This window comes from Periplaneta americana, chromosome 7 (assembly GCF_040183065.1).
Source record: "Periplaneta americana isolate PAMFEO1 chromosome 7, P.americana_PAMFEO1_priV1, whole genome shotgun sequence".
Taxonomy (NCBI): domain Eukaryota; kingdom Metazoa; phylum Arthropoda; class Insecta; order Blattodea; family Blattidae; genus Periplaneta; species Periplaneta americana.
Genome location: NC_091123.1, coordinates 87,710,402 through 87,734,669, shown reverse-complemented (window position 1 = coordinate 87,734,669; position 24,268 = coordinate 87,710,402). Strand labels below are relative to the sequence as shown.

General features: G+C 35.6%; 1 protein-coding gene across 5 annotated transcripts in view; it reads left to right on the top strand.

Moving 5' to 3' along the window:
* Positions 1–24,268, top strand: part of LOC138703264 (phenoloxidase-activating factor 2) — a 97,020-nt gene that overhangs the window by 34,696 nt on the left and 38,056 nt on the right. For 2 of the 5 annotated variants that reach the window (XM_069831003.1, XM_069831006.1), the window contains exon 2: positions 6,763–7,115. In XM_069831003.1, coding sequence (XP_069687104.1) covers positions 6,772–7,115 — 344 coding nt within the window. In that variant the 5' untranslated portion in view covers positions 6,763–6,771. Of the gene's footprint in view, positions 1–723; positions 914–2,563; positions 2,606–6,762; positions 7,116–24,268 lie in introns of those variants that run through there. The other 3 variants (XM_069831004.1, XM_069831007.1, XM_069831002.1) reach the window with 3 other exon arrangements.

Genomic DNA, 24,268 nt, shown 5'->3' with positions numbered 1-24,268 from the left:
AGAAGAGATCACTATGAACAACTTTCATATTAATTGCTCTTCTAGTCCTGATACTTGAACTTCGAACAACGTAATCAACGAACATAATTCATAAGTTCAGTGGAATGGTAATTCCTGAATTCCTGAACGTGGAACTACGAAAATAAGATTGAAAATGTTTAAGTCCTTATTATACATTCATTAAAAGGCTTAAACGGAAGAAGCAGAAAAATAACAAAAACTGTGGCTTTTAGCATAAGCTAGGTCTTCTCTTTATTCCATGTTTTCCTGGAGGATTTGGAGAAGACAGAGAAAACTTCCTGTAACTTGAGGAATTTAAGGACATTTCTAACACTGCATCTAACCCTGAATCATGAACTTCAGCCAGTTAATAATTTTCTCACATTTAAAAAACTTCTCTGTAACTTGATGTATAATAATTAGGTTGTTGCATTTTTTATGTTTCTTTTTATTCATGAAATGTCGACGATTAACCTATGAAGTAAATCTGAACTCGAAGTAACTGATCTAGTCACAATGCAATGCATATACTAATAAGAAAATTCAATTCATCATATATTTCAGAATAAGGTTACGATAATACGCCATTTGTTAGAAGTGGATACAGGTATGACGTCAATGAACTGGAAAATTGTTTTGTAATCCATCCCGTGTGATAATTCCTTGACCAAAGGAAGGAAGTTTTTGGTTGATAACGCTTTACAGAACGTAGGCCTATCTAGTTGCTGGAACGATCTTGTATGTGCTATACCTACTTTGGTTATAAATCATCCTGACGACTAGTGTGACTCTCTAATTTTGAGTTACGATATACATTTCATCAAATCTTTAATTAGTAATTGTATCGTTGTTAAAATATTGAGTAGCACAGGTGATTTTAGTGGAATAAAGGCAGGACCGCATCTTTCTTCTCGTAAGTATAGATTAAGAGTACACTGAAGTTAATTGGTATTTGAAGTATTGTAATTGAATTCAATCAAATCTCTCTTATCATACAGATTGGAAAAGTGGTACACGATGGAAGAAAAAGTTTTACTTATTTGTAATTAATTTCACATTATTCAAACACTTTGCAAACTGGTAAACTTATCAGTTAGCGAAAATGTTTTATTAAAGATGGACAGAAAAACTCACTCTTTTGTCTATTAGATTAAGTAGGCCTAATGAAATATGATTAACTTATTATATTCATAAAAAATAAATGTGATATAGTCAGTTCTATTATTAGCTTTTGAAAACAAGATATTTGGAACATAAAACAAAGAGTAATTAATGGTTGGATACTGAATTGAACTTCACTCGTATTAAAGAATCAAAACCTGAAAGAATTGGCATATCCAGATATTCAGGTGACTTTCTCAATAGATATTTTTGGTCCCTGAAATAGATAGTGACACATTCAACAATCTGTTTCTTCATTTCATACAGATTACTATCAGTTTTAGAATGAAAGAGTAGGATATTGTTTAAATAATGAAACTAAATATCTTATAATTAATCGCTCTTCCAAGCGTTCTTCAGTGACACTATTGCGTATGTTAGCTGTGTTCCTCCCACCATCTGTGAAGTTTGTTTGCTGACTTACTACATTGCACGACTAGGCTGGTATTACACTATCAAAGATATAGGCTAATTATGTCAAAGATCTGTTATAAAGTACATATTAGGCTATAAGGTAATTATATGACAGTTAGTGGGCATTATTTTATAAAAGTTTCTTAGATAAAAGATCTTTTATAAAATGTAAGTGTATCTTGCTATCTTTCATAAAAAAATCTGACTAGCTTAAAACCAATATGACGGAACGTAAATATTGTTGGCTGTTACTACGACCAAAATGCCGATAATGAGAATATGGAGCAAATGAAATGTTATAGAATAGAAAACACTGACTACAAAAACAGAAATAAAAGATGAGAATTGTACATAAAAATAGAAGACTGTAACTGCTGTGCGGGATGCATAAGTCTGAACAGACTGAAAATTATCTTCATCCATTCTCAAATAATTTATATAACTTTCCAAGTCCTTGTATTGTAGCTCTGTTTTAGTAAGTTTCGATGGATATGTTTCTTGTCACGTCTTGCAATCCATGGTTTCTGTTTCTTTTCGAATATTGTAATATTTTGAATTAACTTTAACTAAACATGCATAGTAGGGTCTACTGTTCATCATTCATTTTTGCATATCTGCGATTAAAAAATATGTTATTTTATTTAACTATAAGTGGAAGCTGATGATTCTCGTTCCTTAATTTTAGGATATAATTAATAAAATATCAAAATCCTACCTTTTATCACAGACCTTTGATAAAATATTTTATCATATTCCATGTCAAAGAACTTTGATAGTGTAAAATCAGCTTTAACCTAAATCACGATATGGACAGAACAAACGAAAACATTTCACACCATGTAGTAGCTCCTAGTTGCAGTCCACTGACCTTCGCTGCTGTGCCAGCACATTTCACTAGTTAGCAACTCGTTAACTATGGACCACGCATTCTATTTCCTCCTGCAGAGTGTTTTGTCCACAAGTATAGAGGCGTGAACTACTCTTTGCTCGCGTTTTGTTAATGATGCCATCTTATCATGAATGCTGTATAGTAAGTACAATAATTATTTTATTGCAGATGTGTTTTTTTATCATTTGCCAGAGCTTAGCTAGTAGACAGACCAAAACTACAAGAGATTAATTTTATAGATGTAGTAGGATTAAGGGAGGTCAGTGTAACCCAGAAATTACAATTTTAATTTAATGGGATAATATTTCAAACTATGCACAATTGTGGAAAGAAGGAATTGCAGACATTGATATTCGAATAACCCGCTAGGCCATACAGTTGCACAGTATATTTCACGCATGTTTGTGTACTCTAATTAAAACTTTCTTCTATGCTTTGTGATGTGAAGCATGCAGTAAACTGCAGCGTCCGTCATTACGAAACGGTCGCGCGTCCTCTAGACGGTTCCTCGTAGTTCTGTAACACCAGAGAAAATCATTGATGCATTTCAGTTGGGTGGAATGATTTTCCCGAGCCAGTCCACCAGTACGGCGTCCTAAACTGGGGTTAAAATCGCGACCCTCATTAATGAGTAGAAATCCCGATAAATGGTATCGGTCAAATGGGAGATTATTTGTAATACATCATGAGTTTTTTTTATTTCGGGAAGGTGAGTCAGAGTAGCATATTTAATATTAAACAGTTGTTAGAAACATAAATCGCCATGTTAATAAAACATAATCTAGGTAAAATGTTACGATAGCAATAGTGGAATAAAATTAATATAATGTGAAACGAAGTACACATAAAAAATAATCAAACAATGAGTGGAACTCGAACAGTGTAACTTTTGTTTCGTATTGAGCTACCAAACACTTCAACTACAGCCTTTGCCAATGTCCTTGTCACTTGTATGTGCGGTGAACATCACAGGCACCTGGAAAATTATTCATTGTTCGTGTATTTGGAAGTTTCATGAGTTATGTCATTATGTAAATTAGAATCAGATAACGGCAGAACAGGGTTAGATTCGTTCTCAAGGTGTGAGAGTTAAAAGAGAAAGCAAAATCATAAAGATAGTACAACAGTCTAGTATATACAGTCACGAAGCTCAATACGTAATAAATATGCATCCATAGATATTGTTCACCACTAGGATCGCTACTATCGCCTCATTACAGACAATGCGAAATAGTACCTGCACAGTCTCTTGTTTCTAGTACCCTCATAAACTCAAGCTTCGTGACTGTATATAGTAGACTGTGATAGTACATAGAGATCAGATGAGATCTGGACAGGAGTGACGGAGTTTTTTCACTGTGTGCTGCTGACGCGGCTGACATAGTCATCATCATGCTACCGGCCATGAAGCATCACATTCTTCCACAGGATCAATTTTTATTTTTAATACACTGCTCAAATTTTGAGTCGTGATGACTGCTGCAAAACTTTACCCGGTTTAACTATGTTATTTCGTGTATCCATGCTGCACACAACATGTTCTTCTAGTCTTCCATTTAATGTATGCTTATGGCATTTTTAACATTTCGACTCATGATGATTAATCACTACAACCAATATTGAACCACAATGTTGCACGCTATTAAGTGTTTATTCATCCAATATTTTGTGGTTGTACAGTTATTTCACACAATACTGTTTTTAATTCATCATCTACACATATTTTATACTATGCATTTTATTCAGTCTTATTGTTTTCCCACACCATTCTTGTCTTGCCATTAATTGGCGAAAGCGCTTGTCACGTTTTAATTGTATAAATTATCTAATGTAATTTATTTGTATCATTGCTTAGGTAAAATAAGACTGTTATTTGAAGGATTTTTATACTTATTTCATTTATATACACTTTGTTCAGTTGAAAACATTTAATTAGACATTATACAGTTTACACTTATTCACACTTTCACTTTAAATGCACAAAAAAACACCGAACGTATCGTGTCGCTGGCCAGTCACTTGGAGACAGATTCACTAACCTTGACACGAGCTAGGACGAACACGTGCATGCTTGCGTCATCGTTACGGAAACTTGTATGGTTATACCACCGTGACTCTACACTATCCATTCCCTGCCAGGAGTGCATCAGCAGCGCACGGTGAAAACTCCTTTTGCTCCTGTCCAGACCTCGTCTGATTTCTTTGTATGATGCAAAATTTCGGTACAGCTGTACCGCATGCCTACTATAAAGACTTCTGTAAGCCAGTTATTTTTCTTTCCACGAGTATACAACTAAAAAATGATGAAAGGTATTGCTAAATGTTTCATCATCGTCATTGGCAACAAGTCATTGTTCTGCTCCTCTCAATATATTCGTATTCTTCCTATCAAATTTGATCCCTCCCATACCCACAGTTAAAATGATTGGTTAAAATAATCTGTCACATGTTAATGGCGTCGTCAAAATATACAGAATGTTAAAAAAAAGTATATAATATTTTAGGAGGTGGTAGTATGCATCAAAACAAGAAAAAATGTCTAATAAACATGGGTCCTACAACACATACTTTCTGAGATCTGAACACTTGTTCATGGGAGATGCTCAATGTGACGTCCATTTATGACAATGCATTTTTCTGCCCTACAATATAGCAAGCTAGTTGACACCCCTGGCATGGAATACTGATATGTCGCAAGGAATACTGAAAACAAATGTTTGGTTGCGGATAGGAGCAGGGTTCAGCAGAAATGGTGTTGTGAATTTTCGTAATCAGCATGCTGATGAAAATTCCCATGCAGTTGAAGAAACAAGGCATCAGCATCGATTCTCAATCAACATATGAGCAGGTGTTCTTGGCAATAGATTAAGAGCCATACGTGCTACCACAGAAATTAACTGGGGCTCTTTATCAGGACTTTCTTATGAACGTATTGCCTACCTTGCTGGAGTATGTACCATGTCAGCAAAGACTGCAGGTGTGGTTCATGTATGATGGCACACCAGCATATTTCTTCCATAATGAGCGTGAACACCTGACGCTGACATTTCAGGACCGCTGGATTGATTGGGGAGACCCCACACCTTGGCCTGCTCATTCCTCAAACCTAAATCCCCTAGACTTTTGGTCATCAAGAACAACCAGGTCAATTTCCTTATGCCGAAGTCCAGAGGAATGCACTGCCATAAATGGACATCACATTGAGCACCTCCTATGAACAACTGTACAGATCTCAGAAGTATGTGTTGTAGGACCCATGTTTATTAGACATTAACTTGTTTTGATGCATACTAGCACCTCCTAAAATATTGGATATTTTTTTTTAACATCTTGTGTATTATAAAGGATTGGTGAGAGTGGACAGCTCTGTTTTCCACCTCTATTAATCCCAATAAATAGTTCGCCAGGTTCTTTGTCTTTATCTTTCTTATCTTTGCACTTCAGTATACACTTTTTTATATTATAATTTGATTAGGGATTAGAATATCCATTATTGTTTATTATATGCCATAATTTTTGCGTTAATGCTTTATCAAATGCTTTTTCATAGTCGTTTTTTAATATGATTTAAAATCGCCACACTTTTTGCTTGATGAATGCAGGAGATAAAAATCACTTGTCTGTAAGTCACAGTTTCCAAGGCCATTTATGGAAACTGGTAGGTATAAACAAACTCATTGTGTAGTGTTAATATGCTTCTGGAATAAGTGCACGGCGACCTATTCCCATTTCTTCTCCTTTTTACGATTTAAATTATCCTCAGGCATGTTGAAAAGACAAAACATTTTCCCAAAGGAAAAATACTTTCACGTTGTTTCTTTTATTTAAAAAAGTTCATTATAAGTTGAATATTTCGTAAAACGGTTTTAAGTTGAAAAGTGCCACATATGAAAAGTTTTCTTCTAACAACCGAATAAAGGCTGAAAATACACTTCAGACTTTAGTAACAGTAAGTGTAAGGAAGTTCGTTGGTATAAAAGTTAGAAATGCTATACTTTTGTTAAATATGTAGAAAATCAGTTGAGAAACAAGCAATAATGAACATAAAGGCAAAAAAAAAAAAAAAAAAAAAAAAAAAAAGAGGTATAAAAAATGAAGCGAAATTACATGAGATTTTTTCCACGTAAAACTCATAAATTCTGTTAAGTGTCAAACTTGAATTACCAAAAGCATAATAGTACTGATTAATGAAGATCATGTCTATTGAAATGGAGTTTGAAAATCTTCGGGAAAATCCCAGATAGGAATTTTATTTTAATATTATTACTTCTGAACTTTTATTGTTTGATTTTTTTCAGTACTCTGAAATGGGAACAATGATTAGATTTCTATTCATAGCAACAGTTGCTACCCTGCTAGTGTCGGTTGCTGAGTCAAGAGCTCAAGGTGGTGACCTGGAATCCCTCATCGGTCAAGTTTTCAAGCGACCAGAGACACAAGGATCAACTACAGATAACAGTGGCACTAGCAACCAGGAAGTGCCCACAGATGCAGGGAAGGATAGCAACAACCCACTGCAGTGTGAATGTGTACCATATTATCTCTGTCAAAACAACACCATCATTACTGACGGAGTTGGACTCATCGACATCAGGTCGGGCTTTTTACCTTCTAACCAGCCGTGTTCTTGCCCAGCTTCTAATATCCCAGGGTGAGTCTGGGTGAGACCTGCCTACCTGCCTGCCCGCCCACCCGCATGACTGCATGTTTGTATTACACCTGGAGCTGATTCCTTTTGATTATGTAAATCTCCTTCTCTGCCATTTTGAAGTACATACTGTGAATGTAAATTTTTTTTTTTTTTTTTGGAATGCGTAGGTGTTAGTTTTTCCTATGGAAATGTTGATTTCTTCACAATTCCTTGCATTCATAGAAGTATCATTTTCTTGTACTAGATTAATGTTCGCCACTGGCTTCATTCTAAGCAATAACAAGCCATAACCATTCTAATTATAGCCTACCTGTTCATTCATTATTTTCCTAGGTACTGGCATAGGGGATACTTCTAGAAATTCTCTCCATGAAAAATAATTGCATGCGTGTTAGCTACTAGGTTCTTCCATATATGCTACCCAACTCACAAAAGTCTTAATTAAATACTGTACTCGATCTTTACAAGAGCTAAAGTGATAAGTTATTCTTCGGAGTGGAAAGTAACACTTCATAACTATGAAATAATTACCAGAATACCCTAATTATTTTATATCAGTGAAACTTGTCTATCGTAGACACAGTTATTCCACACATCTTAAGGGTTACAGTCTGAGATGTTGGCAAACGTTTCTGTAAAAAGGGAAAATAAATGACATTCATTCATTCATTCATTCATTCATTCATAGTGTTCTGCCAAAGAGCAGGTCTTTCACTGCAATCTCAGCATTCTCCCGTCTTTCCTATTTTCTGCCTTCCTCTTTGTCTCTTCATATGACCCATATATCTTAATGTCGTCTATCATCTGATATCTTCTTTTGCCCCAAACTCTTCTCCCGTTCACCATTCCTTCCAGTGCATCCTTCAGAAGGCAGTTTCTTCTCAACCAGTGACCCAGCCAAATTCCTTTTTCTCTTTCTGAGCAGTTTCAGCATCATTCTTTCTTCCCCCACTCTTTCCAGCACAGCTTCGTTTCTTATTCTGTCTGTCCATTTCACATGCTCGACCCTTCTCCATATCCACATTTCAAATGCTTCTAGTCGCTTCTTTTCACTTCATCGTAAAGTCCATGTTTCTGCCTCATACAAATAAGTGACATATTATAATAAATCAGAATTGAAAGTATTTTTGAGTTCAGTTTCTTGATATTTACAGCAGAGTTCAAATTCATATCTTCGATACAAACTGTGGAATTTTACGAATTTCCTAATTGGGAAGAATAGACACTACCAACTATGCTGACTATCAATTTGAGTTCCAACTAAGTTGTAGATGTGATTCAATGAATTAATCCCAATGTTCAAGTAAGGAACACACGGTAGTTCACATTGGACAGTAATGAGCATGAAATGTGTATCCATTTCAATTTTAATAATTGTAAAAGCTACATAATTAAGCATTACAATCAGTTGAATAGGAGAAAAATATTACGGAACAAATCTTATTTTAAACATAGGCTAGAGATAACGGAAACTGCCAGAAATAACCTGTACAAAGTGAACTTCTTGCATTAACACATTAAGTACCGTAGTTGAACATAGAAATTTGTCATATTAATACAGGGTGATCTGTTTGGGTAGGATAAAATAAAAACACCATAAAACATTTACTACTGAACTTTATTTGTTGAAACTTTGTGCATACAACACTGAAAGATGGAAAATTCCTCAGAGCTCAACATGACCCCCATTGCGCATCTTGCACAACTCATAACGGTGATGCAATTCAGCCCATATCCATTGTAACTTAAGAGGGATGATTTGTTGAAAAGCTGGAGTAAGTTTTACTCTCAGATCATCACTGTTCCTGGGTTTCTGTGAATAGACAATCTCTTTAACAAAACCCTACACGAAGAAGTTAGGAGAAGTTAGATCTGGGGAGTTTGGGCCCAAGCCAAGAGATGGCTGCTTCTCGTACTGGATTTCGCCTGCGACCTCCTGCATGTTTTTTTAACACAGAACCTGTTTCTACAAATGTTCGGTACCACATCATTATGGAATCATATTTAAGTACATTATGCACACCATACTCAAGTCGAAATTCCCTTTGAACTCTTTGAACACTCTCAAATTTAGCATACCATAGAACACTTTGTGCCCGCTGTTAATTTGTAGTAGCCATTTTAATCACCTAAGATTTTCATTTGTCCTTTCAGATTATTCATTTTTGATTGTCATATATAAAAACTCCCATCGTTTAATCATAGTATAACCAGCAAGAAATTTTTCCTACTATCATAATAGCTTTATAATAATAAATTAATATTATCCATACCCAAACAGATCAGACTGTAGATTATGTATTAATATAGCTTATGTTTCATTTCTTGTAGAAACGTAAATTACCGAGACTAAATTATCCATTGATACATAAATCCACAGGCTGAAATAAATACTTCATGCTTGATTAAACTCTTTTTACACTTGCATAACCACATGTAATTCCTCTGACTGAGATTCTGACCAATATGTAGGGCCTACATCTATTACCAGGAAGAACAATAATTGTTTGTATACATGTACATCTGAAGTCTGATTAATGTAATACGTTACTAGTCAGCTATGTATGCAATGGAAGGAGAAAGGAACTAGCTACCCTACCCTATTATCTCCTGGCTTAGTTACCTCATGAGTGATGCCTTATTGGTGTCACGAGGTTCCAACCTGTCTTCGGACAGTTGACTAAACAACAACAATAAAATGTACAAAATAAATATTTTAGGCTGAAATAAATATTGTTAAAGATTTTTCTACTATAATTCTGTATCACAGAAAGTAAGGTAATCTCATTCAAGCGGCATGAGTAGACATCACAGGACGCACCTAAATATATAATTGATGCGAAGTAATGATCTGTAGCTTTTTATCAGTGATTTAGTTGGATTGTATTGCGCCAGAATGCTGTTCCGATAAATAAAAATGAATGCATATCTGAACATGAAAATGCCGAACTTCACATCTGGTACGAGTTCATTTGGAATTGCTAAATTGATGAGTTCTTGCAAATATTTTTTTCCAAATAATTTACTGCTTTCTTATTATAAATTTAGACTGGAAATTAATATCAAGGAAAAGAAAAATCCTTCGTTACTTTAATAGCAGTCTATAATGTGACAAACTATCTGTACTTACTGGTGTAATGCACACACATACTTCTTCTAATATGTATGCTATACAGTATATGTGTGGCCATCATAAAGTGTTACAAGTGAGTTTCTCTTAAAAGAATCAATAAAACTAAGTGCTGATTTTTCCAAATCTCATTAGAAGAGAGGACCTTTCAGATTATGTCATGAACGGCATTTGGGCCACACTCATTGGGCATGTGATTTCTTTTCGAGAAAAAAACTATATTATATAAAACATTTCATAGTGTGTTTTTGAGAAAACTATTGATATAATTCCCAGTATGCTGAGTCAATTTTAAGAGAGTAGTGTATTATGATAATAGATGATTGAAAGAAGTTTAGTATTGTCCTTTAAATGTACAGAAATTTGATCCAAAGAAATGTAACTTTTTGTTCTGGAAAGGAATTTTAAAATTATTTCTCAACAAATCGATTAACTTTTGTTCAAAACATTTTTTTTTTCTAAGTTACAGTACGGTATGTTTGAAATGAGTTGTAGTATTAGAGATATTAAATAAATAATAATAATAATTAACTAAGCTATTGCTTCGCATCAATTTATTAAGTAGGCCTACTCAAAGTAACTGTCATTAACATCTGAACACTTATTAATTCTTTTGCGAATGCTTCTTCAAACATTTGCCAACATACAGGGAGTAATAGTGACATACACTTGACATATTTGTTCTTTCATATTCTCTTTGGTGATAGGTGCTGTAGACATTATTTTTTCTTTTACGTATCCCCATGAAAAGTAATCCAAAGGGGTAATGTCAGGTGAGTGGGCAGGCCATGTGACAGGTCCAGAATCCAGCACGTCCAGTCTACCTTTCCTCAAACTTGTCATTTAACAATTCGTATATAATATGTCTTGCGAAATGTAGCAATGCACCTAGGGTGACCAGATTCACATCGATAAAAAAGAGGACACAAAGCTTCAAAAAGGAGGACATTGTTCCAAAAAAGAGGACAGAAAATATATACTTAGACTTAGATTTAGGACTATATTATACTTTAAATTACGTCAATGTCTATTTTATTAAAAAATATTTACAGTACAGATTTAGGCTTATATCATACTTAAAAGTATGTTAATATCTCTTTTATTACAAAATAATTATGATAAAACTTAATAATAATGATTTTACAGTTAGCTACATATGAAAGTGAAGGGAACTAGGCCTATAATTATTAAAGAGGACAGAAAGTATATATTTAGATTTAGCAAAGAGAGTTATGATATGATCATTACCAGAGAGTATATTCCGTCGATGCTGCTGCCACCTATAGGCAAATTACTTGAAATAGGCGTCAAATCAGATAATTTCAAAACATCAGGATACAAGTTACGAAAAGGAGGACATTTCTTGATTTTTTTTAAATTCCGCCCGGACTCCGGACAAAGATCTAAAAAAGAAGGACATGTCCGGACAAAAGATGTTGTCTGGTCACCCTACATGCACCATCCTGCTGGTCTGATACTACATTTCAGTTCTTACATTGAGAGATACATTCTTCAAGAGTGTAAGTAATTCATAGTTGACAAAATGACAATATGTTTCATCTGTGACTGTGTCTTAAAAAAAGTAAGGCCCTATGATAAAGTTACCACGAATGTCACACCAAACTTCAATGAGAAACTATGTTGAAAAGGTACAGTTCTCATCCATTTGGAGTTTTCAAGTGCTCAATAATGCATATTATGTTTAATACTGTCAGTGTTTGAAAATGTTGCCTCATTATAAAATACGAGTATATTTCACAACATTAAAGCATTTTCTGTAATACCGGTACCATTACGTAACCACTCAAAAAATACAATGCAGAACTGATAAGATCTTTGTGAGAATTCTTGATGTAAGCAGTTATTATAAGCATGATATTTCTGCTGCTTATCCGCTACATCTCTGTGCGACTGATTCCACTGCCTCTAGCTAATTAACTTTGACTTATTCTCGGATTCACAGCAACAGCAACAAGAACGTTCATGACATTCTTATCATTCACTTTTGATTTCATTTTTATGCAATTCCTGTTCTTCACACATCCACACTTGCGTAGCCGTACTTCCAGCCGTGTCCACGCTTTGGAGTAGTAGTCAGTGTAGCCTATCTGACTGTAAAACTAGCGTGCCTGGGATCGAATCCTGGTTGAGACAATTGTTTGATTGAGGTTTTTACTGGAGTTTTTCCTCAACCCAGTAAAAGCAAATGCTGGATAACTTTTAGCGCCAGACCCTGGGTTCATTTCATTGTCATTATCACTTCACCTTCATCCATCCTGCCTACTTCTATAGATCTACTCATATCATCCTAATCATCACACAGGGCTAATAGAATCGGACGTAATGAGTGTCCTAATCTCAGAACAGGATTCTTCTTCATCTTTTTCTTCTTCTTCCCCCCTTCAAGTGTTGGGCCCTATAGCCTGTTACGATCTCAGTGGAATTTTCAACCCAATGGTTCATTGGACGACGTAGAGATCTCTTCCCAGGTGCGTATTTAGGCCTAGGCAGACGCCTAGGACTGCAGATTTGAGAGGGAAGTTTTTAAGCTATCGTATTACTGTTAATTTTTATATTTTTTAAATTGTATTCGTAACTCTTTAAAAGAATATATGAATTTAAACATACGATGAAACGAATATGAATAACATTGGCAACAGTGAGTTCAAATTTAATCAATTGTCTGCCAACGGAAAAAAGGACAGTTTTTCAATAATAATAATAATAATAATAATAATAATAATAATAATAATAATAATAATAATAACAATAATAATGTCACAATGCGATCATAGCACTTTTTTCAATGTTATGCCTTCTCACCGTGAGAGTCTCATGTGATAAACTTAAAGAACTCATTGGTATTAATTACGATACGTTAGGAAGGCAAATCTTGTTGCTTGTAATCATAAGCTTTGTGATGAGAGACGCCGCTAACTCTGTTATAAGAGTAGCCAGCATCAACACTCTATAATGCCCATTCAGATTTCAATTCAAAGAAAATATTGCCAACCATTGTATCAGCTGGACGCTTGGCAGTTCAATTTAATTTGAAACGGTAAAGAGTGCAGTTGTTTTGTACCTAGGTGATTTATATTTTAATATCCATTATAATAAGTGACAGTCGGAAAAAGCTAAGTGGGCCTCAATACTGGAAACGCCTCTGATTGAAGTTCGGGCTGATATGTAATCTATTATCCGACAGTACATCTCACTTGACGATATGTGTCAGAGGAAGAACAATTGAGGACCGTTTTTTCAAAACTTGCTAACTGCAAAATTTGCAAAATTGAGATTTTTAAGGATTCGTTAACATAAGGCAGGCCTCTACATGATGTAAAAGGCATCTTAGTAAAATTGGATTATTTCTCTTCATTGTAGTGTGTCAAAGTGTGATCATTTTTTCAAAACTTGCTTTCTGCTATAAGTAAGAGTTACAGCAAAAATTGCTTACTATAATGTTTTGTCTCTCCTGTAAAATTTAGTTTTTTCAGTTAGCAAGTTTTGCAAAAACGGTTCTCAATTGTTAGTATACATCTGAAGTCTGATTAGTGTAATACCGGTATGTAGCCAGTCAGCGATATATGCAATGGAAGGGAAAAGAAACTGGTCACCCTACCCCATTATCTCCTGGTCTAATTGCCTCATGAGTGATGTCTTGATGGTGTCCTTGTGGGATCCAGACCTGTCTTCGGACAGTTGACTAAAACAACAATACCAGAAACTCGCGAAAGACAAGGCAATAAAAAAGAGGAAATTGTGAGAAAAAGTGCAAAAATAGATGTGTTATTTAAAAAACAAACACAACCAGATTGTTTCAGTTCGAGTCGAGATACATTAGTGTAATACTGTGGCAAACAGTGCCGAAAATATTGGAGCGTGTGTAGGGTTACCATCTGTTCGGCAAAAGGAGGACTTGTCCTCTTTTTTAATCATTTTATCCTATCCAACAAGCATTTAAAAGAAATTGAAATTTCCGGCATTTCGCATTTCAACTGGAATTCATATGAATATTGAATAATGTGCGATATTATTCATAGAATATCTAAACAAATGGTGAAAAACTATTAAATAATTTAACTGCTTTCAATGGTTGAAACAGGAGCACATAAAAAATGATGACCTATTGACATGCATTGAATTCTTACAGTCTAAAAATGTCACTATTCATGATTCTAAGCTAATTTATCATTTTTATTCTGTAATGTACAAAGATATGCCAATCAAGTTAATTTTGATAAATATTTAAGTTTAGATAAACAATGGTGCAAATTCTTCAATTCCAATAGTTCTGCGAGCACTGAAACTTTCTCAGAAGTCTTAAAAATATGTCAATTCTATTTATTTATCTCAAGTCACGATGGAAGTGCTGAGAGAGTATTTTCCCTAATACAGTATGCACCAAAATATACAGTACTGGAACAATATGTTACTATTATTTGTTGTTGTTAGTTATCGGGATGCTAATGTAAATGTTCAAAATATGCTCCATTGCGCTGTAGACAGTGTTCATAACGATCACGCAGATTTTGAAACATATTCTGGAGCATAGGTTGCTGCAGAGTCCTGAAAAACGAGACGTTCTTCTGACATAATGCAGGCACAGTTGTGGTGGATCATTACAGTTGAAAATGTTCTCCTTTAACATTCCCTACACGCAAGCATCAGGTGGTGTAAGGTCGGGGGAATGTGATGGGTAGGGGAACTCAGTCCCACGGGAAATGATTCGTCCTGGAAAGGTTTCTTGCAGCATAGCCAGAGACTGTCGAGTGGTATGGCAGGTCGCCCCGTCTTGTTGGAACCACTGTCTATTCATATAAATGTTCCTGGCACGACAAAACCTTCTTAGATCCTGAATAAATGGCCTGACCACCATGTTCCTATAACGTTCCTGGGTAACAGTAAGAGGTATACCATCATCATCCTCAATGAAATACGGACCTAGCTCACCGTTTCCTGACACTGCACACCAAATCGTCACATGTGCACTATGTAGCGGTTTCTGAACAATAACGTCTGACCTCTCGAAACCAAGAAAGCGAGTTGTTTGGCGATTGATAAAACCGTCCAAGTGAATGTAACTTTCATCGGAGAACCACACATTGAGCAAGAAATCTGGATCCTCGTACACCATGGCCAAAAATTTTGTACAATATTCAATCCTGACATGCCTATCTTGCTCCGTCAATCATTGTCCAACCAGTGGCGTATACTGGTTAAAGGGTTTGGGCTACCATTGATCCTATTATTATACAAAATATATTTTAAAATTCCTTACATATTTATGTGAATTCCAGACGTCTTGATTGGGACGAAAATACGTTGATGACTTCGTCCTTGAAATTACAGTTGGGCCACTTGCAAAGTTTCTGTATAAATGACTTTTCAATGGATATTAGTGCCAAGCCGGATAAACGTTCTTGTGTATGAGTTGATCTACAGTAGGATTTTATTCTCTTCAACGCAGAAAATGTTCTTTCTACTGATGCTGACGTAGCTGGTATTGTCACAATTAATGTTGCCAATTTAAGGACTTCAGGAATAACTTGGTTCAGCTGGTTTTCATATATGGCAGATAATATTTCATGGATAGGTTTGTTCGAAAAATCAAAGACTTCTGCTGAATATATTACACTTAATTCATTTTTCAAACGTACTTGATCAAAGTGGCTGTTATAGGACTGGAATAATTTGTTTAGTGCCTCATTCGGGAAGTTTTCTCTATAAGCAGAAAATTTTTGAGAATCTAGAAGATGTGTGAACTGAAGCTTTCCATAATCAGAAAATCTGTCAGTAATTTCCATGTGCATACGATCTAGTATGCTGTAGTACAGCTGCCTGTATTTCAATTCATCATCTCCTTTTCTTCGCTTTAATGGTGGTTCCATTGTATTGGCTGAAGAATTTTCATTTTCCATATTACTCCATATGGACGGAAACCCACTACGTCTGAACTCGGATATAGTATTTTTTTTTTTAACTTTGATACCTCTTGCAAGTAGTATGCTATGTCTAGACTTTTTGTCTGAAGAATATTGTAGAGCACATCTGTATGTGCGAACACTCTAGCATAGACTTCAAGAAGAAATATATTCTGAAACTGTGTGAAAAAATTCAAATATCCTTGAGCTTGCACATTTACAGCATCTTCCCAGCTTTCTTCAGAGTCATTACAAATGATATTTTTAAAGAAAGCAGTCCGTTTTTCTCTGTATTCCTTTACTGTATTTACAATTTATTTTTTTTATTTTAGTTGGTTATTTAACGACGCTGTATCAACTACTAGGTTATTTAGCGTCGATGAGATTGGTGATAGCGAGATGATATTTGGCGAGATGAGGCCGAGGATTCGCCATAGACTACCTTGCATTTACATTACGGTTGGGGAAAACCTCGGAAAAAACTCAACCAGGTAATCAGCCCAAGCGGGGATCGAACCCGCGCCCGAACGCTACTTCAGACCGGCAGGCAAGCGCCTTAACCGACTGAGCCACGCCGGTGGCTCTGTATTTACAAGCCGAGATGTAAAATTCAATCTAGTTGGTGCTACTTTTGGGAGTTTCTTGTTCATAAATTCCTTGAGTTTTCTGATCTTTTAGGAGACAATGAGAAAAATGCAGCTAAACCCGACAGTGTTTTGAAAAAAATGCGGCATTCTGGAATGGATGAAGTAGTTTGTTGCAAAACTAAATTGAGGACATGGCTGTAACAATGGACAAATAGTGCTTGAGGATACTTTTCTTGAACTTTTGTTTTTAAGCCATTAATATTTCCCGCCATAACTGAAGCACCATCGTATGTCTGTGCAATTAACTTATTGCCGACATTGTATTCTGCTATAACACCTTCCACATGCTGAAACAAGCAGCAGCAGTTTTGTCAGAACTGACATTTGTGAATCCTATAAACTGTTCTTGAACATTGACAGTACTGTCGACGTATCTTAAAACAGTGGACAATTGACTCTGATTAGAGCAGTAACTTGTTTCATCAACAACAATGGCCACAAAAGGTTTTATGTTCTTTATCATAACCCTACTTATAGCAAATATTAAGTCATTCTGAATTGCGAGAGAAGTACCACGAAATACTGCTGAACTCTCAAGATGATTGGCCAGTAAATGGTCAAATTCACTTAAGGAACTTAAATATTCAATATAATTTCCTATATTGTCTGATTCCACACTCTCGTTATGACCCCGAAAAGCCAATTCTTGTTTTCCTAGAAAGCAGACTGCGTTAATAAGATGCAGTAAAATCTCCCGATTTTTTTTTCACAAGAGCATTGTGTTGGTTGATGTGTAGAGCTTTTCGCTTATCTAGCTGTAAATCAATTCTTGTCTTCCCAAAGTTTGCAAAGTTCATGCTACTACAAATATGAGCTTTTGATTTGTCGTATTCTAGGACTGCCGTTTGAAGGGAGTTCATATTAGAAAACCCCTCTTTTGACCACACATTAGTTTCGCGGCTAAATAACAAACATGGCCAGCAAAATAGTTTAGACAGTTTAGAAGTACCACACAACCAATTCCACTTACCATATGATGTTGAAGTGATATGACGTGTGTACTCTCGCTGTTTTTCTTTTACGTCCATGGACAAATTTAACTCAGGAGTTGGTCTTTCCATTTTCACAATTTCAACTTTCTCGTTGTTATGTGCGACGATTAAAAGGCACTTTTAATAAACCTTCTATTACACAGTCATTTTCAACACAGACCTCTCCAGAAACTTGTTCTGCCATGTTTTTCACAATATCACTTAATTGGGAAATTAAAAACTTAATAATTCACAATTAATATAACTCTTAGACACTCGAACAAATCACAGATTTAAAATAATGCACTGCAAGAACACAATCACATTCAATTGCTAGCATACTAAGCGTATTACTGCTTCGCGCCTGCGAAGAAACCGATCACGAGAGCGGCAACTCGCCTGCCTACAGTGCACGATGGAAACAGGAGGGAGCGGGGGGGACGGGCAGTTGTGCGAAGGACAGCGTGAGCGAAACGGTCACAGGCTACCTCACGTAGCAAGCGGTTTCTCCAGCGATGCCGCCTTGGCAACTTGTTTCTTTTCGAGAGCAGAGAGCGCATATAAATCTAACAATTACTTTAATTTTAATTACTATGGTAAAACTAATAATACAAAATTATTACATTATGTTATATTATAAACTTTTTCTTTTGTAATTTCCTTGGGCTACCACCGGTAGCCCCGGTAGTCCGCAAAATACGCCCCTGTGTCCAACCTGTATTCGGTATGGAAATCCACCTAAGTCTTTAAACAATAGTTGAAGTAACGTATTGCTGATGTTTAATTTCAGGGATGTTCGTCGAAGACTTCGCTTTGGTGACTGCAACACCTGATTGAGGACACGTCCATGATTGTCATTTGTGGATACAGTTACTGGCCTACCAGACCTTCCCTTCCTTTGACACAATACACTACCCGTACGACGAAATTTTGTAATTATAGACAGCATAACAGTGTTTCTTGGTGCCGGTTGATTAAAGTGTTCACGATATTGTTGCGCCACTAACTTTAAACTCGGTCCACCTTGATAACCATTTCCATAAGAACGAAAATAATACTCGACTATGAACACTTTTTCCTCCATTGCGAGACCCATTGTCAATTCCAACCACACAGCACAACGTTCGTTACACAACTAGCAATACATAATGGTGATACAACAACACGCAGATGCACAGGCATGCGCATGTGGGCTGCACGAAATCCAGTACTGTTTATTTTGGCACATACCATATCTGCTCAATGGACAAAAGAACGAAATCACATGCTAACGGATACAGTCAGTGGTATCATCATGGTGAAATATAATTTCAAGGACATGTCCTGTGAACAATTACATAGTTATTTGTTACAAGACGTTTGTCTCTTCAGGCTGTTGTGCACAAAGTGGGCTCCACCGATAAGTAGGGTAAAGATGTAATACTGATCCAGCAACTAGTGAGAAAACTGACTAAGGTGAGACATTGTTTTTATTTTTAATTTTGTTCAGACCAATTTTTAGAAAGTCTTCCTTTTTTCAGCAATGTTCAGATTCCATGTCCATAGAATTTCTTCTCATGGTAACCCTAAGATTGTGGTTTATCTGAGTTGGGCATTTATGATATTAGAAACGGTAATAATGACGCGAAATAAATTATTTCAGTTGTTGCAAGTGACTCATATAGGGCGAAATAAGGGGCGGAAATATTTTTCTCTGCCTAGAGATGCCAAGTAGCTAGATTCACCCCTGTCTTTTCCCATTTGAACGGTAATGAAACATGGCTTTTGGGATTCTATTTGTATTCGTGCGTTGCAGATGATTTATAAACTTGTTCTGATAATGTTGTATGTGATGCATTACAGGTTCTAATTGTAATTCTTCCATTACATCCTCATTACGTTTATGATCTCATGTGGTATATCCTGCTGTGTATCTCATAAATTTAATTTCATAGCAGTTATTCTGCTTTCGTCTTGGTTCATGCCTCACTACCATAACAAAGTACAGCTCTCCCCAAGGTCTTGTTTAGGCGAATGTCTTTGTATTAAGGAAGGTTTCATAATACAGTTAATTATTCCCATTGTTTCTAAAGTGAGGTCTCAAGAAGTTACAGGGTGTTTGAAATGAGGTACAGTACTAGTAAGTAAAAATACTAAATAAATAATAATTAACTAAGCTACTATTTCGTATCAATTTATTACGTGCTAAAAGTAACCTTCATTAACTTCGCCAGAAAGTAGGCAGAGGTGCAAATGGCTACATGTCAATGTGTGCTGCATTAGAAAAAAAAAACTTTCAGCCATTTAAATTTCAGATATGACATTTGCATCTCATGTTGTTCGTTCAACACTTCAGATGCTAGTAGATTATTTCTCCTGTATTCACCTAGTATTAAAAGGATGTTTAACTCTACATTAAAACATGCGATATTTCTCTGTCTGTAAGAGCTCAACATTAAATAACAAGACTGGCTATTTTTAAGACATTAGGTGGCTTTGAAAACAGGTAGTTTTCAGAATGTTACTTTGCCTTTCTATTAGGCTGACCAGATTTTTTATGATCCAGCAGGGGACATCGACAAATTTCAAGAAAAATCACAAATGCTTACCTAGTCATTCTTCGTTGAAATGTTGTAGAAAATACATGTAACAGTAGATACAATGATAGAACTTTGCACATTAAATTTGTAGAGTTCCGTATCTTAACTTTCTGAATTAAATGCATAAATACACACGTAACTCCTATACATAATTATAGCCTCTAAGAATTCAGTTTCAGTACTGACACAAGCTGCATTCCAAACAATGGTACGGTACACAGACTACGTATGGTACTCAACATAACAATGAACCAACATCATTACAAAGAAGAACTAAACACAATCAAATACATAGCACAAGAAAACGGATACAACCCCAACATAATACGAAAGACAAAACATAATCACAAAAAACATGAGAATACAACACAAAAACAAAAAATCATCACACTAACATACGAAAACAAAAACACACACAAGATTGCAACCTCATTCAAGAAATTAAATTACAACATCGCATACAGAACAAATACCTTAATACTCTACAAAAACATCTCAACACACAACACAAACAAATACAACTACACAGGCGTACACAAACTCAAATGTAACACCTGCAACAACTTCTACATAGGACAGACAGGCAGATCATTTCAAACACATTACAAAGAACACATCACAGCCATAACAAAATTACAAAACACTTCCACATATGCAGAACATATCACAAATGCTAACCACACATACAGAGACATCAACACAGACATGGAAATTCTACATATCCAACCAAAAAACCAGAAGCTAAACACACTAGAACAATACGAAATATACAAACACACAAAAACACATCCAAATAAAATTCTCAACATACAACTCAATTTCAGAACACGCACACTCTTTGACTCCACATTACACTACACGAACACACCCCCACAAGAAACAAAACAAAAGGCGCCAAGACCAGCAACAACGAGTTCTGATGATGGCCAATAGCAGGCCGAAACATGTTAACAAGGTAACATAAATTTTAACTCGTGAAAGACACATAATAGGTTTTCCAAAGTGATATAGTGTTAAAAGTTGTATAATCAAGATGTGTCAAAATTGTTATTTATAAAACATCGTCATCTAATAAACAAAACATAGACATAATATAACTAGTGCCACTATAAATGGCATTTACTGTTCTTGGCCTCCCAGCTCCAACATTCTCATTAGACATTTCAGTATCACTTTCATCTGACTATTCGGAAGTCGTATCGTATTCGCTGTATTCAGTATCTTCATCTGAGTCAGAAACTGGAGCTGGTATAGAGTGCTGGTCATTGACAGATTCCTCTTCTAACCAACTAATGATTTTAGTTTGACTCATGATGTCCATAATAACAATGAGACTCAATTAAGTTAAACCGTAACATTAAATTCACACTCGTCTTGTCTTGTAATATCACACACATGATCGCTCACACTGTTAGATTTCACCTCACAGTAGACAAACCTGACTGCTCGTGCTGTGAGACAGGAACTAACATGATGTGTCGTCCGTTGCTTCCCACACTTCTTTCTCCCTTCCCAAACATCGCATCTACTCAACAAAGACACTACAGTAAGGCCAAATAATATAACTAGGTATTTTTGAAAGGACAACAGTTCAAAATTAAAAACAAAGAAATTATAGCAGAAAGTATAAAAATGTTAGATTGAACCTCATAGCGTGAGTGATAGCAGGTTAATGTTTTTGCAATCTTCAACACAATCAGTCATTCCTAAATACTATATTCATTGTTAACTTATCGAAAGAATCTGTGACAACATATTGATCACTAAAAATGTAAGATTAATTTAATGATAACTTAAAAAAACTAGCCCTTTGGGATATTCATGCCAAAAGCAGCTGCTACATTTGAGATTCTTTTTGGTTACAATTGACGGACATAGTGTAGGCTATAGAGACGTCTGTAGTGAGAAAGCAGAAAATATCATAGAAGAGAAGAGCACAATATAAATGTGTTCTAAATGACCAAACACCAAGATTGAATGCTATTGATAAATAAAAATAAAGAACCGAAGACAAAAGTGGAAAAGTCCAAGAAAAGTTTGTTCGACAGCACCTCCAAATGCAAAACTGGATGAATTTGGAACTGTTCCTATGATGAATAATCTGGTGAACTTAATGCAAATGGTGAATTTGGACAAAGTAATGAGATGTGGTATCATTATACGCAGTTTGCGAATTCGTCTCATAAAGACTTCAATGGAATGGTTAACTACAGGTTTTCAGCATTCCTGATACTGACCTGTATATTTCTGCCCTGTTTTTAATATTCGTATAATTTGGGCGTTTGATAGTTTGCACTATATCAGTTATTTGCAGTGCTAAATTGGCAATTCTTCGGTAGAAAGCGAGGAATTTAATGTGAATTATAAAGTAACATGACTCTATTGAAAAATAAAGTAATTAACTCCAAAAGTAATGTTGTCACTAACCTTATTTCAATGGTTGCCTTGATTGCTCAGTTATCAGAGCACAGGCTTATGATGATTGCAAACCAGAGTCCAAATCCTGCAATGACAGTGTTATATTTATGATTAAGATTTTATTTGGGGCTCATCCATATTTTCTTAATTCATTTCACCACATACTCCACAATTTTCCCTTTATTAGCTCCTTCATTTCGGAAAATAGGGCGCCTTCTTTTGTTCATTTGACATCGGCTTAGCTGTCCACTATGCTGGTGACTCATAGATGTGCAAAGAGCAAGTGGAGTTCCAGACCGTCACCTGGCAAGGACCTGACTTGGGGGGGGTAGATCTTGAGGTATGATGGACCATTACCAGGAGTATGGTATTGGGATTTGTCTGGAGAGGAATACATGGCATAGTAGATAGTGGGACTCGCTTAGCCAGGAAAACAATGTGTATGAAACTCACAGGTGTACAAGAAGTGCACAGGGATGATTCCATACCACCCTGTAACTGCTGCTGACCAATAACCAACATTTTTTTTTTTTTTAAGAATATGTACGCACTTTATTTTAAAAGAAAAATAATTCTGTTACAGTGTGTGTTGTACTTACTGACTTACAAATGGCTTTTAAGGAACCCGCAGGTTCATTGCCACCCTCACATAAGACCGCCATCAGTCCCTATCCTGTGCAAGATTAATCCACTGTTTTGTAGCCTACTATTTAGACTAAAATGTATACCGGTATTCAGTTATTCAAATTTGATTACGTTAATGATAAGGCCCTAAGTCAATTGTTACTTGAAGTTTTTAAACAGAGTTCTAACGTATTTAAACACTTAGTATCAGTACCGTATGTATACAGGGTCTGATTTAGGCAGGAGCCTGTGGCACCTCTGCTCAGGGCCTCATGTTTCTGGAGGCCTCAAAATCCAAGAACAAGCTTTTTTTAATGAATTATGCAAATGGAATAGACAACGAATCTACCGACTGAAAATCAGAATTGAGAAAATAGTACTTAAAGTAATTACCTAATTAATTATTATGTTAGAAAACTCATCAAAATCACTTTATTATTTTAAGTTTAGAGTCATAAGATGATTGCAGAGTTTAATGTGTTCCACATGTAAAAGTTGACTACCATGTACAGTTTATTCAAATTGTAACAGTAGGACTATTTAAATAATTAATAATGAATTCAGCAGCCAAAGTCAACAACAATGTCGGTTCTCATTGTATTAAGTGTTAAACTAAGTGCCTAGTGCTTGTGTTCCTTGTAGCTTCTCTAATTTTTGTTGGCATAGGACCATTATCAGTGTATAGTGGTAGTGTTAAAGTGTTTTTATAGGAATGTCCATAATTAAAAATAGAATTCCCAAGCCAATTTGAGTTAGGAACCAATAAAAGAAAATGGAAGGTCATTGAAATTAAACAGCAGAAAAAACAACGCTGATCATTGAGCAAGTATATTCGTTCAAATGTAAGGCCTACTAGCAGAAAC